The sequence below is a fragment of the Anas platyrhynchos genome, chromosome 6 (assembly GCF_047663525.1).
Source record: "Anas platyrhynchos isolate ZD024472 breed Pekin duck chromosome 6, IASCAAS_PekinDuck_T2T, whole genome shotgun sequence".
Classification (NCBI taxonomy): Eukaryota; Metazoa; Chordata; class Aves; order Anseriformes; family Anatidae; genus Anas; species Anas platyrhynchos.
The window spans coordinates 32,287,501-32,304,246 of record NC_092592.1 but is presented as its reverse complement, the minus strand read 5'-3'; the positions used below and the strand labels follow the sequence as shown (position 1 = coordinate 32,304,246).

At 47.0% G+C, this 16,746-nt stretch overlaps 1 protein-coding gene across 32 annotated transcripts in view; it reads right to left on the bottom strand.

The window, feature by feature from the left end:
- The window catches only part of TCF7L2 (transcription factor 7 like 2), a 177,110-nt gene that overhangs the window by 22,909 nt on the left and 137,455 nt on the right, over positions 1–16,746 (bottom strand). For 23 of the 32 annotated variants that reach the window (XM_038180941.2, XM_072039787.1, XM_038180932.2 and 20 more), the window contains 2 exons: positions 4,921–5,053; positions 2,639–2,741 (listed from right to left, as the gene is read on the bottom strand). In XM_038180941.2, coding sequence (XP_038036869.1) covers positions 2,639–2,741; positions 4,921–5,053 — 236 coding nt within the window. Of the gene's footprint in view, positions 1–2,638; positions 2,742–4,920; positions 5,054–14,304; positions 14,530–14,842; positions 14,981–16,746 lie in introns of those variants that run through there. The other 9 variants (XM_038180934.2, XM_038180937.2, XM_027460635.3 and 6 more) reach the window with 4 other exon arrangements.

Here is a 16,746-nt window from a genome sequence, read left to right as displayed (position 1 = left end):
TGTACAGCAAGGATCAAAGGAAAGAAACACAGAACAATTTGAATGCCATAAATCTGATAGGAATGGCTAATTAAATTTTATAACCTCTGCTTATGTCAATAGAGACCCTCTCCCCAAGCTGAAACTAGGTGTTTTGTTGTAATAATTAAAGGCGAAGTCTCGCTTGCTTTAATGGAGCCATCACACTAATTGAGGGCTACACATCCAAAGGAAAACAATAATGAATGTAAATTTATACCAAAATAAAGTACAGTGAATCAAAGGACTTCAGTTGCGCTTTGGGCCTCTTTCGGTATTTAGATCTCGGTGAGAAAACATTAAATTAACAGAGCTTAATTTGTAGCCTTTTGTCAGATTAACAAGTGTTGACAAGAGTTACCGGGGGAGAGTCCCCAAGAAGTATTGTGGGTAACCAATAGACAATCACACCTCATTACAATAATTAAAAAATACAGCAACATGCAAAACAGCATCCTCATGAAAGACACACAACTTTTTCTGATTGAGGTTTGTCTGTGCTGGCTAGCTCTTTTCATCTGTCCTTCAAATCTATCATCTGAATGGGCAGGATGCATTCTGGGGGGGTACAGTGCTAGGGACACCCTGGCCAGTTGAGGATTGATGGGTTGGGAAGTAGATGGTGAAGCGCGAGTGGCAATGAGAGGGGAAATAAAAATCTGGGGTTACTTCTGCGAAAACGGCCCAGCTGCTCTCCTAGAGCAACAGTGAATGTGATGGTATCATCCCTCCATGATACCATTCAGAGAAGCTCCAAGAGTTGTGGTTAGACAAATAAGCCATGGGTGTTAGCTTGTTATAAGCCAGCGGTGATGACAGAGTCTTCCTGTGACAAAGGTGGCCATTATCACCTGCCTGATGAACTTGGCCACATGTGGCAGCATTCGCGTGGGTTTGGCAGCCACAACATGAGGTTCAAGGAGGACAACCCTGTGTCTGCACACAATGATGAAAGGCTCTGAGACAACAATGTGCAATGAGGCACAGGCCAACAACACTGAGGAATTTCTTCCTAAACTCTCACATCTTTGATGTTAGTGCCTTTTGGTATTCATTGAGTATATTTATTTTAAGTGACGAGGCTTTTGCTGTGCCAACTTGAGCTAAGTGGTTGCAACAGAGCTCCAAGCCTGAGCTGGCTGTACTGCAGTTAGGCCCTGCTGGCAAGAAAGAAGAAAAAAAGAAGCCAACATGCGTTCAAGGTGTCCTATATAAAAGGTAAATCACCACAAATGAGGAGAAATTTATCATTTCAGAGAGCAGCAACTCTGGGTTTTTGTTCTGCTCATGCTGTGCTCTTCTGTAGAAACTCAGCCTTCTGCAGACATGATGGACGTGTCTTGCTCTCCGTGAGGGAGGGCCTCTACTCCACGCAAGTTGCATGACCATCCTGTGATGAAGGAGGGCTTGCAGAGTGGCCAGAAGTGGGCTGCTGAGGCTGAGGTCCAAGCTCCAGCTCTCCTGAATCCTCTGCACCTCTTAAACACCCCAGGCACCCGTGTCCTCAAACCCTTCACCTGCCCGAAAACTGAGTGCGTGTGAGGACTCCACTGCTCTGCCTCACTCTCCTGCAGGCGTAAATTTGGTTTCCTTAGGGAAGGCAAGATATTTTAGCACAGATGACCAAACAACCTCAAGAAGGAACAAACTATTTCTAGCTTTGAGAAAGTAATTTCTAAAGAAATCTGATCTCCCCCATATTGATGAGGCTAACTAGGTGAGAAAAATAAGGTAATGATCTTGATCTGTAATGCACAGAATCATTATATGCAGCAGCATGGAAGTATTTTATAATGTTTTAATCAAATATACTGTACACAAGACCTAGGAAGTGTTCAAATGTGTCACAAAACCATTGCAGAGATGGTAACATAAGAAAAAAAAAAAAGAAAATAAGGACTCAGTTATTGGAGGGAACCTCATATCCAACAAGGTTCTGCAAGTGGAATATAAGGAGTTGGGAAAAAACAAACAAACTGCAAGAACAACAACTTTCCATAGCTTTTTTTTCTTAGCCAGTTTTAAAGTAAACTAATTCCTCGTTCTTATTTGCAAGAAAATTCCATTCTTTAGATGCCAACTGTCCAACCCTGTCTCAACCAGGAATGCTGTTCACCAGTTGATGTAAAGCTTTACTTTTTCACAAGAAAAATTAAGGGGATTTTAAGGGGGAAAGCCAATGACATTTCAAGTTGTGCATTTTCACTGAGGATGGCTGTTAAGAAAACATTAAAGAAGTCCATTAGATCCACTGTGAGCTCCCAGAAAACCAAGCGTGAGGGCATATTGAAAACAAACAAATGTGGTGGAGTGTGAGAGCATTAACAAGAAAAGAACATTTCTGCAAAATGATTTAAAAATTCATGCTTCACAAGCCATCAGCTGGTTGAGACAACATGCAAAGCCGTGCCCAACTGCCCATGTTTGTTTAAGACCACATGACCTGGTATAAGTTTTAATTAATTTGTATGAGATGAGTAAATTGATAATCACTCAATATATTGGCAGTTGGCAAACAGACTTATCCAAATGCACACACACAGGCACACACACACAATTTTTAACATAAATGTTACACATCAAAAAAGAAAATGGAAAATAAAAAAATGGAACTCCTTACTGTGGTACTAACCATCCTAGCGGATGGGGGATTTGTCCTACAGTGCCCGGTGATAGTGGATAGTAAGGAGATATATCTGGAGGATGTGGAGGCCTTGGAATTCCTGCAGAAGAGGAACATAAAGTGGTGTTATTGTTGAGATATGGAAATAAATAAATATAAGGAAAAATCACATATGTTTCCACAACACTATCTGTTCTTTTTTATTACAATACTCGTGACTTTGCTTTCAGTTTTTAAAGGTTGCTTTGCAGCCTTATAGATAGCCTCTTGGCATCTTGTTAGATGAGTTTCAACCAGAAAAATTGATGCAATTCTGTCTCAGTCACCTCTTCAATCAAAGATAATTATTTTGCTATTATTTAAGTGAAGAATTTAGGCGTCTTGGCTACCATTTTGGTATGATGCTGTGCTAGGTGTCATCTTCAATGATCAAAAGCAAAATGGCCCCTGTATCAAGTTCATGATTATTTTATTCTCGAAGTCACCAAACGAGCATGGCCCTACCTATACTTTGCATACTCAATAGCATGGCAGTATTCCAAAGTAATCTCCAAAACAAGCTATAAAGTCATTATAACTGCAAATGACGTTTGCTTTTCAGGGGCTTGGGAGACACACGGTTTGGATCCCTACCCTTCCTTGTAACCTAGGGGATGAGTAGAAATAAATAAATTGGGGAGAGAACCTGGAAGTGCTTGCTAAAATGGGGGGAAAATGCTGAAGGTGTGTCGGGGAGGGCAGAGCATCCATAGGTCCTCCCTGGAACTGGTGCAGCTCCAGGAAGGATAAATCGATTCCTGATGGAAGACCAAATTTTATGCTCCTTACCTTGAAAGAGAGTAGGAATTACTCAGGGGAGTAAAGGCTACAGAACTGGGTCTTTCAAATACCAAGCCAGAGCACAATTATATAGCAGAAGCAAAATTAAAACAGAGAGTGTTAAAAGGAAGGGGTACTGTAGTCGTGGCTAAAAATTATTTTTTTTTAAGTCACTTGGGAAGCTTTTAATCTCTAAATTAAATCTCCTTGTGTGACATTTTCACGCAGACATTGCTTTTTCTCCATTACAAAAACCAAACAGATTAACTGGGCTTTAACCATCCGGTGAGCTATTTGCACACTTGAAAGAATGTTCACAGAAGAAAAGTAAACAGTCTGCAGACGTTAATCATATGTTTTACGATAACCATTTAAATGCTATTCCCTGTACTACCATTATTTAAATGAGAGGTTGACTATGCCATTCACTCGCAATACCCAGGGATGGCGAGATGGATTCCTTTTAAGCCACGTGAAGGTAGCATTAAGGACAATTAAAAGGGGGCCCCCACTGAAGCGCATGGAGTGAAAAACAGCTAATGCACTGCCTGGTTCAAGGGCTGCAGCTTAAATAAATTACCGGCGTATGCTAGGGCCAACACAGAGCAATTCTTCTGACAAACTCTGGACATGGATTCAGTTTCAGATGTACTCTCTAATTAACTAGCTGGTGTTTAGATTAACAAAAACAAAACCACTGTCACTAGGAACTCAATGCAGCCTGACGAGAGAACATTGACACTGTTTGACTTCTCTGGGCCCTCGGGTTAAACAGGGACTCTTAAAAAGTTAGAATAACATGTAAATTCTATTCTGTTACACCAAAAAATCTAGTCAGGGTTTTACACATTGCTCTATATTCAAGAAGACTGCCCTTCAGGCTGAACTGAGAGTTGGGTAGACTTACATTGGGGAAAAGAGTTGCAAGTATATAGCTGCAGTTAAGTAGTTAGAGTGGATAAAAATTCAACATTATAGGAGAAAAATGGCTGAACTCCTGACACAGAAACAATGGGATTTGGGGAATTAAAAGAGATTCATTTTGAACCTGGTCATGACCCACCACCTTTAAAATTCCAGCTGCAATTTTGTAAGTGCAGATCACAGAACGTACATGTTTAACTCTCGGGGTTGTGCATGCAAACCAAGCTGTTAGCAGATCCACCTATGAGAAGGGCTATCACGCTTGCAAAGAAACACACCTGCGAACGACCCCACACATACAACTCTGGTGTCACTTTGCAGAAGCGTCATGAAAATTCACCCAGTAGGCTTCCTTCTGAAGTCTAATTGGCTTTAAAATAAACTATTTTGGCCAGATTCTTGCATGCATTTGACATTTTACATGCTCCCCTTTGGTGCTCCAGCATGGGAAATCCTTCCTACTGCACTCCTTCCCAGTAACAGGCAAAATGGAAAGATCCACCCACTCTTAAAACCCCAAACTATTTCCCACCTACCTGTTTTTGGATCTACGTCGGCTGGTAAGTGTGGAGGAGGGTTTCCTGGTGTGAAGTGCTCATTGCTGTATGTGATAAGCGGCGTAAGAGGGTGTACATGGTGTGGGTGCTGCACAACTGGCACTTTGTTAGACTGTCAAGAGAAAAAGGTCGATGGCGTTAGAGGAGGGCTGCAAACTGCCCCCTGCAGCACAAGGTACAATTCATAGTAAACAGAGCACCCAGGACTTCCACGTGAGCTTCACACTTTTCTAGATCCCATCTTGGTGTCACCCTTGCAGTTTTCCCACCTGTTTGCTTAAAACCTGCTCACCACACACCCTGATCTTGAGTTTCTTTAATCTTGACCTGTTGTGCTCCTGTACAGAGCAACAGCAATTCTTTAAAATTTGTTCCTTTTTATTTTATTTTCTTGTGCTTCACCTTGAAGATGCAGGCAGACTCCTCAGCGAGGGGCTGACAAAGTCCCCCATTTAATTAGCAAGGGACCCAAATGCTCACTGACCTGTAGGTCTTTTCCTTTCCCCTTCCTGTCCTCACTTTCAGTTCTGCATTTACTGCTCATTGCAAATACTCCAGATAAAAAGCCTTTGTAGTGCTAGAGTATTCCCTTCATCAGCAAGCATTAAGCTGACAAGCGATCACCTGCATATTTTATATATATATATTTTAGAAGAGCTGATTAATTATCAATTCATCAGAGAGCAGTGATAAATGGAAACTGGATACTGATGAATTAGGCTCCTGAAATATTCAGCTATATAAATAATGGCAGAAACACAGATAAAGCTATTGAAATTAAAACTCTTGTGGGGGGAAGAATCAGGCAGATATCATGAGGTTTTTCTTGTCACATTCCTAGCTCTGGGGGGAAAAAGAAATCTTTTTCTTCACAACAATAAAAAAAAAAAAAAAGAGCAAGCGAGTGAATGAATGAAAGGAAAAGGCAGGCTGAACTGTAACTTACCCTCACAAGATCACAAAGAAAAAATTAAGCTGAAACAAGCGAACTGCTGGACCATTTACTGCGAGTAATCCAATTGCAAAAAACCCTATTCCCCATAGAGGATTTTCACTAAAATCCTACAACAGGGACATTTAACCAGATTAGGTACCAGCAAAGATAAAGAGGCTGGTATTAGATGATGAATGGATTAGAGTCAGGTTTCATTTTAGAATGTGTCTTCATTTCCTTTTATTACTTTAAGTAAGGAACAACTTGCATTAACATCAAGTCAAAGGAATCACATTAAAACAGAGCAGCGAGAGCAGGGCGGCCCCGACAGCGCCACTGCCGTCCAGGGGCTGCCGCTGCCGGGCCGCCGCACACCCCACCACCCCAGCACTTCGCTTCTCCTAAAAGCATTTCATTCTCAAATAACGGAGTTATTTCTGGGATTCAAGACCGAGGGAAGGATGAGGGAAAGCAGGGTGAGAAGGAAAAGGAGCACCAGCCTTGCCTCAAGCAGAGAAGTCCCTGCGCCCTGCATTGGTCTGGATGCACACAGCTTTGGCTCTGGCTCTCCCAACCTCCCCTAATCCCTGCCTTGCACCTCGCTGCTGGCACCCACATCCCTACGTGCCTCACTCACTCGATAACCCACAAAGAAAGCACCCAGATGAGAGAAGCAAGCAGAAAGGCAGTGCTCGTGCTTCCCACAACTTCTACTGTGTTTATTTTATTTGATTTTTTTCAGCCTTTACATGGATGCACCTCTGTAACAGGCACGTGCGCAAAGAGCTGTAGCACACTGTGCTGGCCGGGCTCTCAGTCAGCTCTTCTGCTAGGGGCTCCTCTGACAGGCAACTTTTGGCCACGCAGACCCCTCATCATCATCAGAGAAGCTGTGGGGACTTCTTAGCCCCTACATTGAAAAAGCTGAAGGCAATGCTCTGCCCCCAAATCTGCCTTCCTCCAAGTGAACCAACCTGAACAGGCCGAAAGTTAGGAAAGGTTTGGCAAGGGCCTCACGTAACAAATAGCATTACACACCAGGCTCCTACCCAACACCACACAGCGTTATTTACATGCCAAATGACTGGTTAAAAACCTGGTTCGCAGAGAACAACCATTCCCAACGAGAGGGATCTTGCTGGGCCAGGGCTGTGCTCCTCAGTGACCCCCCCAGTGCGGCTGCTAGCTGCCAGGCCTCTGTGCTCCCTGCCTGCATCTGCACATCAGTGCAAACAAACCAAACAAAAAACCCCATCCAGATCCTGACAGGCATTACAACAGCACTGAGGTCTGTCTTCCACGGAGAGCTTGTTTTCACAGAAACTGGAACTGGTTAGTTAACAAAATAAGTAAGTGACAGAATAACATCAGAGGGTCAGACTTAAGCCGACAAACATGAAACAACACTTGAGGAGAGAGCAGGATTTACACGCTTACACAGACCATAGGCAGTTACATGGGAACTGTGGGAAACCACCTCCCACTGCTGTGATGCACCAAGGCCTCCTGCAAAATCCTGGCCAAACAGCCTGGGCATCAAATTATTACATAGTTTACTTAGCACCTTTCACAGAAAAAAATAAAAAGGGGGAAAAAAAATCACCAACAGCCCAGAGTTCCAGCCTCAGTCTGCAAACTTTTCCCCAGGTAAGTCATTTTCATTGGGGTGACTGCTCTGAAGTCAGGTGATTCATATAAAAGTATGGGACGAAAGGGTAGGATGCTTTTTTGCCGCTGATGGTGCTGGAGCAGAGGTGTGGGGAAAATGTATAGGGGAAAAATGGGAAACTACCAACTTAATGCTCAAAAATACACCCCCTGGGTCAGAGGACTGTGATCCACTGCCCCTGCAAATCAGCCTGCATCTGTATCACTACCTCAGTCAGCTAGGGCTGTCTTCTGCCTTGCAGCAGTTTATTACACACAGGGAAAAAGGACCTTGACTCCGCTCAGAATTGCGCACGCAATTTGCAAGCCAACCTAATCATGCATAATATGCTAAATAAGCTGCTCTTTAAAAGCAGCATTCCTGAAGTTAACTAAGCTTCCTTGGACGAGAAAAAGAAAGGACTAGCTGGGAAAGAGCAGGATTAATCCCGCATATGCATCTCTTTTGAAGTCAATGGGAGCTCTGCCTGAGTAACAAGTGTGGTCCTAACCCCATCCACTGGCAGAGAAAGGTAAACTGGAGAAGCTGTCAATAGGAGACACCTATTAGGTGACCTTAGCCGTCCCCCTGCAAAAGGCCCTTCTCCCATACGCGTTTTTGAGCACTTCAGCACGGGCAGTTTTAAGCTAAAAGCCGTGGCGAGAAGCAGGAATTTCTCTGGCAACTCGGAGCAGTCCATTTATGGCTGTGTCAGGCACGGAGAGCCGAGCGGCACGGGCACACGCAGATTAGCATCAGTGCATGGGCGAGAACGAGAGGGGATTTCTGGAGAGAAATCCCAGCGTCTCCCAAGTACCAAGCCATCTGCCGGTAAATCACTCCTCCCCACTGAAAGCTGGGGTCTCGTACGCCGGGTTAGAGGGCACGGCGAAGAATTGCAAAAAAACAAGAGAAGTTCGCTTTTCTTGATAACCCCTGCCTGAAGCAAACCAGAGGAAATTGTCCCCATAGGGACTCAACTACTAAATCTCTCTATATGAATTTGAAATGCTTCTGGGAGTGCTTAAACACAGATGATTTTAAACAATAATGGAGCTCTGGAATGAGGGGAGAAAAAAAAAGTAACAAATTTTGGACTGGTGTATGCTTGAGAGGGATACTGAGATCCATTTAGCCTGAGTTTTAATAGGTGCCTCCAGGAGAAAAAAAATAATCTGAACTTCAGATTTACACCGTGGGAGGTTGTGTGCATAAATTGCTGTGTATTAGTCTTTGTTGCATGGTAAGGACATTTCATTAACAGGATGAAAGATGCTTCTATGCGTACACAGGCCAATTTAATACACCCCACTGATGAATACTCCCCATTTATTGAAGAAGTTAATACACGCTGTATAAATCAATAGTTCCTAAGTCTCTGAAAGCAACACAAGACTTGCACGAGATGAAACATTGTATTGTTGAGTGCACAAAGAGAAACCAACCTTTAAATAGGAAGAGTTTGTTACTGCAGTTTTTGTTTGCAAATTCAGAGCTTGTTTGGCTTCAGTCATGAAAACATGGCATTAATTGGAGACGGGAACGTGCCAAGGAGGCCAGAGGATCTGTGCTTGCCGGGGTACGGCAGCGTCAGTAACATCTGCGAAAACCACCCAGGCTCCACGCAAACCATCACGCCGCAGCAGCAGTGAATTGGCCAAACCCTACAGAGCTGCCTCCCGTCCCCATCCCAGCACTCCTGATGTGGCAGTGGGGGACCCATCCCTGCCTTGGTGACCTCCTGAGTGCTCCCGAAGCCTGGCGCCCCGCTCGGTGGGCAGGGGTGGGCGGCCGCCCGCTGAGCACCCCCCGCGAGTAGGAGCGTGGCAAGGGGGAGATTGATGAGGCACTGGTACCCCGGGCCCCCTCCCCTTCCTCGCCGCACAGGAACGGGGGCTTGCCATTCACCTTAAAACCTATTAATCACCAGGCACCGAAAACAAATGGAGCTAGAGCTCCGCCTGCCTTTTTTGCCACGTCCTCCTCTTCCCGGTTCCCCCCTTGCTTTCCCTTTCTGCCGGAGAAAGATGGGCCCTGAAACTGCCTTTATGAGCCTCATACAATAAAACAAAAGCAGCACAGAAGAGGGTTTGTCAGCCTTTCCCCCTCCTCCGGGGTGGATGGAGAAGGTCGGCAGTGGTCGTGAATTAGCGGGCCCTCCTGGAGTTGCTCCCTGGGCTAAGCAAAGGGTACCATTCAATACCAGTGTATGTTAAAAATAGGTTTGTAACTTGTCTCCTTGTATTTCCCAGATGGTGCTACTGCACTTGTGCTGACTCTGGCCATGGAAATGTTAACAGATGTTCCTGAGCTCCTCTGCAGCTCCAAAGATGCTCACAAGAGATTTTTTTTCCTACAGGTTGATCTCTCCTTGGGTCTGCCCAGGAGCAAACTCCCTCCCTCTGCAAAAATATCAGAAACCTCAGTTGCAACAAGAGGCACCTCCCAAAATATCTTTGCAAATATTGGAATATTCTTCGATTTCCTGCCAGGGTGACCAACACCCAAGGCCGGGCACCCAGCAGTGAGCACCACTGTGGCCGGGGGATCACCCACGTCAGCTGCAGCACCCCAAACTGCAGCAGGGACCTGCAGGCCAAAGGGGTTCCCTGTAACAATTCGGGTTCACTGAAACACTAAAACCAAGCAAAGCCACCAGCTGGGTGTCACTCCATCCTCGTCCCCTTCCCAGGCACCGAGATGTGATGCCAGTGATGAAACCCTTCCTGAAGGAGAAAAGATTTAATTCTGCCCTGCTCTATTTAGCCAGCGGGACTGCAGGTTTTTGTTTTTTTTTTTTAAGGATGTTTTCACACCTGACTAAGCATTTTCTCCTGAAAACTACTTCCCCTTGCTCCATTATGGCCGATACAGTGGCCTGAGCCCTTTCACAGTTTAATGTAGCTGATTTCTGCCTAAGGTCCTGCCCTAAGCTAACTGCCTATTGTAACGGGAGACAAGGCCTCCATTGATAGCCCCAGCTCTCCCTGCTAAAAAAGGCTCATTTTCTTCTTTCACACAAATGATGACAGGAGCACTGACAACCATGTGCTGGGACAATACCCCCCCTAGACAGAGCCTGACAAAAACCACCCCCTTCAGAAAAAAAAAAAGCAGAAGGGGGCACACAGGGGCAGCAGCGCTCTGCCGGCCAGAGCCTACCTGCTCCCGCCAGAGCCGCCAGCCTTCCCCAAACCTGCTCTCCTAGCAAGCTCAACGACAACCCCAGCTTCCTGGCTGTCAATGTCCAGAAGGTCTTTTCAGGAGAGCGGGGTTTTCTTTTTCCTCCCGCTCTTCCTAAGTGCCCCCTGCGTCTTGCAGCACGGAGCCACCGCGCCTGACATTTCCCGCATCCTTCCTAGGTGGCAGCGGGTGCTCGGAGGGGAAAGGAGGGGGAAAGGGGGGGGAAGCGAGCCTTTAAGATGTTCAGGAAATTTCCACTTAATTTCGCCAAAAGGCAATTATGTGAAATGATCTGGTGACAATTAGCATATGCCAAATCCTCTAGCGTACAAGGGAAAGAACAGGGCTTTAGCTACCTAATTACTGCCTGGTAGTTCCCGCGCAGGAGAATTGAAACATTAGGAGGAAAACATTGTTATTAAGTGTGCTCACACTTTGCTTTCAAAGCTGTTGTAGGCTGTAATCTTGCTGCTACAGTATTTTTATTTATTTATTTTTTCTTAAGAGAAGTGAAAAAAATGAACCTCAGGGCTTTGAATGCAAGGGGAGCGCTGTGCTCTCGGAGCACGCGGTGTTTCTGAATGTCAGGTCGGCCCCGCACAAGCACCTGTTTTAGACACAGCTGTACATTTGGAGATCCCTCCACATCACTTTTAATTACATTTATGCCAGATTTTGCCTCCCTCATTCTCCTCCTGCCTTATTGCTGAAGAGAAAGCTCCCTGCTGCATCTGTCCTGGCCGATCTTTGCACGCCCGTTTGCACACTGGCATCACCCCAGCCAGCACCCCACTCGTGTGGCTATCACTCCCGGTCACTCAGGACTACCCCTGATTTGATCAACAGGTGAAATTTCCCTGTAAGAGGAGAGAATAGTGCCTGGACTGGAAGTTTCAGGCCCCGGGGTGCACGGAGTGAGCTCTTCTATTACAATAGGAGCAGCGCTGCTTCCTTCCCAACCTGACAAACACTCCGTGCTTTCTTCGCATGCTTTAGTTAATTACAGACAGGTATTATCTCCTTTATAACAGGCAAGCCTTCGTTCACATATAATGAGGTACGGAGCTGAGAGATGGCATACTTTGGATTAAACCCGAAAACGCTCTTTTCCTGAAGCAGCACCAGTAAAATGTGTCATGTAAACAGAACCGCTGTGTGAGGAGACTGATGAAAACCTGAACAGGTCTTCAGGAGATGGTCCTGAGCAGAGAGGGGGGTGGAGAGGGGAGAAATACGGAGCAATAGAGCATGCAGAAAAATTCAGAGAAGATGGGGAGAAGGTAGAAGTGAATTTAAGCAAAAGACTGACTGCATAATTGCCCTCGTAGACCTTATTTCTACGTGCTTTATATGAACACCTCTTAATGCAATTTTACTTATTACCTAGCATTCTGTAAAACGCCACATAAACAGCCTGACTTCTTGCATATAAATCACATATTTCAGCACCAGACAGATACACACTGTCGGAGAAAAGGCTCCACTGATTTTATGAGGGTATCTGTGACTTCTGTCTACAGTACGAACTTGAATGCGAGGCTGTTAACAAACTGCAAGAAATGAAGAAAAATTAACATGCATGCCTATACCCACCGGTACTTGGCTATTTCAGTAATAACAGCGTTATTAAAAAACTAACATGCAGACACATGCCTCCAGATCCGATGCCAAGTTCTCAGAGCAGCTTTTAAAAATGCAGCATTCACGAATTGTAGCGGACTGTGCTCAATACCAATACACGACGTTTGGAGTAAACGCATATGAAATAACAAATAGCAAAGCTCCACAAATGTTTTCATTTTTAAACGTGCTAAAAACGCTACGCATCAGCCACAGAACAATTGAGCGATGAAACCAGTAAGTCCAGATCAATTATTTCTTGAACAAATTGAACAAAGTTTCCCCCAAACCGTGATGCTGAATGCACACCAGAATTGAAACACCTCGCAAAGGCTTCAGAGGAGAAGAAACACACACGTTTACCCAGCGCTATCGGGCCTTTTGCCCTAGGTCCCAACAAAAAGAATTCCTGCAAAGGCAGAGAAACGCTTACAAGATCCCAGCACTGGCCGTGTAAAACCTGCGTACGCAACAGCATGCAGTGAAAGAAGAAACATCTAAATTACTGTCAGTTTAGATTTTCGCTACTGCTGTTACAAATCTCTACAGAATTTTTATCACCTCTACGTTTTATACAAGCAAAGGCAAATAAATCAAGTGAGCTGTTCAGGCAAAGGCATCACAGAGAACCGAAGCCCCAGAAATCCTCCTGGCTCGAGTGACTCCACGAGCACGCTTGGCAGAGTTAGAAAAGACAACAGCAGAAAACTCAAGACTCCCGCAAAACCTCCGGTTCAAATGAGATGCTTTCTCAAGTTCTTAAATACATTCCTGGCTTTCTGTGTATAATTACGGGCAATGTACAGAACTGGCTGACTGGCAGGTTTAGTTCCTGTAATACACGGCAATACGAGAAAAAAAGTCTCGTGGACTTCTGATAACGAACACAGAGACACTGTGTCAAGACACACATTATCTCATATTTATCAAAATTCGGTACTATTTTTCATCTTCCTTTATCGCTGAGTGAAATCATTTTTATGTAGTGTCCCTAAAATTTTAATCTTTCCCATTCCAGCTGCGCTTTCTGAGGAATTCAGAAAATTTAACGGAGTGTCAACCAAACACAGGATCAAAAGCACTCAATTAAAAATTACTACACACAATTTTCAATAATTCCCCCAGAAGAAAAAAAAATCTCGTTTTGTGTATGACAGGAGTTAAACCACCTCATTTCCAAAACCCTTTAGCTGTAACATATGTGCCCTGCTACAAACCAACTTTTTCTCCTAAAAAAAGCATTTTTACCTTCATGGTTTCAGAGTTAAGGAAATATCGTACTGAACTGCAGAAAGCTTTGAAGTGGCCCCCTCCGCCCCAAAGGAGAAAAAGCACAGAAAGATAGTGATGTCATATTCACTGGGTGAATGTATTACCGCGTACAGAATACACAGATAATACACGCGCTCACACTTCTCCCTCGCTGTTAACCATTGTTCAACATCTATAAATCAGAACCCGAAACCTGCCGTATATGAGACTCTGAAAACTCCCCCCCCAACACCCCCCACACACCCCCTGATCCCACCCTGCGAGCACGAGAGAATTTCTTCCCCCCTTTCCAAAAACCCAAGCCAAAAAAAAAAAAAAAATCGGGCGGAGGAAGGCAAAAGAGGAGGAGTGCAACAACTCTGCCCTGCTGCACCATTGTGCCGAGACAAAACCCCGCTCCGCCGCCTGCTTCTCGCGCCCGCTGGAAAAATTAAAGTGCCATCGAAAAGTCACGCTTCCCCCTGCTAAAAAAGATGATTACCATAAAATAAATAAATAAAAACAACACGGCTAACAAAGGTCGCAGCTAGAGATGCTTGCTTGATTTCCCCCCTCCTTTTTTTTTTTTTCTATTTTTTTTTTTTTTTATTCCGCACACGAGGAAAGGGAGAGAGAGGGAGGGGGGGGAGAGAGGGAGCGAGGGAGAAGTCACATAAGAAGTTCAATGGTCAAGACGGAAAGCGCGCACGCAGCAAGTGCTACTCACCCAGCAATTCAAATTGAGATGCCAGCAGCCGAACTGCTGGAAGAGAGAGAACCCAGAGGCAAGCGCTCCTCCTTTACCACTCAAATCTTCCATTCCCACTAAAATTGCATCCCTCGGGTACATAACAGCTTTGTCTTTCCTTCTCTTAACCTCAAAAACTTTTTTTCTTTACTGTCTAGATGCCAATTGTACTGGCTTTGTATTATTTTCCTTGCAGCTTTTCTCTCTCTCTTTTTCGTTCTCCGCTTCCCCCCCCCCCCCCCCCCCCTTTACTTAAAGTACTGGAAAAGCTGTCTTAAAAGATCAAGATGTCTCCAGTTTTTTGGCCTGGTGTTTTCTGAATGCTCAAAACCCACTGTCATGTTGGCCGTGAGAAGTGTCTTATTTCTAAATTGTCTGCTGCAGTTATCAAAATTTAGAGAAGCCTCCTCTCTTTGCCAGTATATCACTTCACCATCCTTCCAGGGAGCGGGGAAAAGACTTTCCCCCCCCCTCCTCACGCAGGTATGTCTGCTCAGAAGAGCAAAAAAGCAGTTACCTTGGAAATCAGTGACAATGCTACTGCAACCCAGGTTGCACAGGTAGTACTGAGAGCCGCGAGAAGCGCCGGCCGGCCGGGAGGGAGCATGATCAGTTAAGTGTAGCGAGCAGTCACTTTATCTGCAAGACTGTCAAATCCCTCAAAACAAATTTCTTAGGGGGAGAGCTGCGAGGAAAGTACATTTTCTCGGCATCGTAACGCGGAGGTGACACTTGGCAGACCTTTACCATCACCTCTGCTCTCTCCCCCTGCCGCCCTTTTCCCTTTAGTACTATTTAATAATTCTGTAAACCACTGACCCCGCTGCCAGGGGAGCTCTGAGACCGCTCCCTTGATGGGATAGAGGCTGACGGATTTTCCCTCCTGGGGGAGAAGCAGCCGGGCTGCCTGGTGAGCATGGCCGAGCTGAGATAGGGCTCAGCATCCCGCCGTGCCCGCAGGTAGCACGGCCATCCCCTCTCCTGCTCCCCTCTCGCTGTAAAGTTGCGATGCCGTCGCCCCACGAGGCGGGCGATGAGGTGAGGGGACTTAGTGGGACGCCCGCCATGCGGGACAGGTGTCGTGGCGAGGAGGTGCGAGGGGCCCGATGCCCGTGCCCACCTGGGGGCATCACCCCCCCGGCACCCACAGAGCCTGAGGAGGCAAAATTCAAGCTCGGGGAGACCTCGAGCGGCTCCAGGTCTGCTTTGGGGACGCGTGGCTTTGAGCAGAGGTCTGGACAGCTGGGCGGTGGGCACGAGGTGGGCACCAGCACCTCTGGAAAAAGCCCTGGGGAAGGTGAGGGGCGCGGGGGGAGCCTGGCGTGCGGCACCCCCGCTTCTCCATGCCCCGGCACGGCTCCGGCCTTGGCGTGCGCCGTGTCAGGCGGCAATCTTTAAGGCCCTTAATACCAAAACAAAAAGCCCGGCGATTTCCCTTTACACGGCGGCGACAAAAGCGACGAGGCTGCGGGTTTGACAAGTAAAAAGCCCCACCGACGCGGCGGCTAATTGCCTCCCCTCCCTCCATTCACGGCTGCCACCACGCTCCGGCGGCGGCCGCCTTTTGGCACGCGTGAGGGCCCCGCTGCCACCCAGGGACGGGACGGGACAGAGGGGACGGGATGGGACGGGACGGGACGGGATGGGAGAGTCGGGACGGGACGGGATGAGATGGGATAGGACAGACGGGATGGGATGCGATGGGATGGGATGGATGGGACCAGGGTCCCCTCGCTGCCTCCTCCCCCAAGCCGTCTCCACCGCAGGAGGGGGCTACCCCCGGCGGCCCCAAAAGCGAGGAGGGGGCATTTAGGGTGCCGGGGGGTGTCGGGCAGGCTCCGGCCGCCCCCGCCGTCCTTACCGTGCCGCCGCAGTCCCAGAGGGGGGGCAGAGGCCAGGCGGGGCCGCAGCTCACGTCCCACATGGCCGCAGCCGGAGCCCCGGCCGCTAAAACAAAGTTTGCTATTTACGGGATGAGAGGGCAAGCGCATCTCTCGGCGTTTGCGGAAAAGTTTTCTTTAAAAAAAAAAATAATAAAAAAATAAAAGCACGCGTAGCCCCATGCACGGAGTGGGGAAGAGGTAGGGGAAACTGCTCTGCTAGTTTAACCTCGGGGGGGCGGGAGGGGGGGAGCAAAGCACCCCCCCAAAGCCTTCTTGAGGGGGGGAGGGTGGGATGTAGGCTGGGTAGGATTTGCCGCTTTTCCAAATGCAACCCCGGCGGCCAAGTTCGTCCCGAGCCCGCAGCGCGCTCCGCGGGGCAACCCCCGGGGGGGCTCGGGGATGGAGAGGAGGGGGGGCAGGGGGAGAGACGGGACGGGAAAAGGGGACAGAAGGACACACGGACACGGCCGGCCGGGCCCGCCGAGCAGCATGGGGGAGGGCAGCGCTTACCATGGGCGAGGGCGTTAATCGGGGGGCG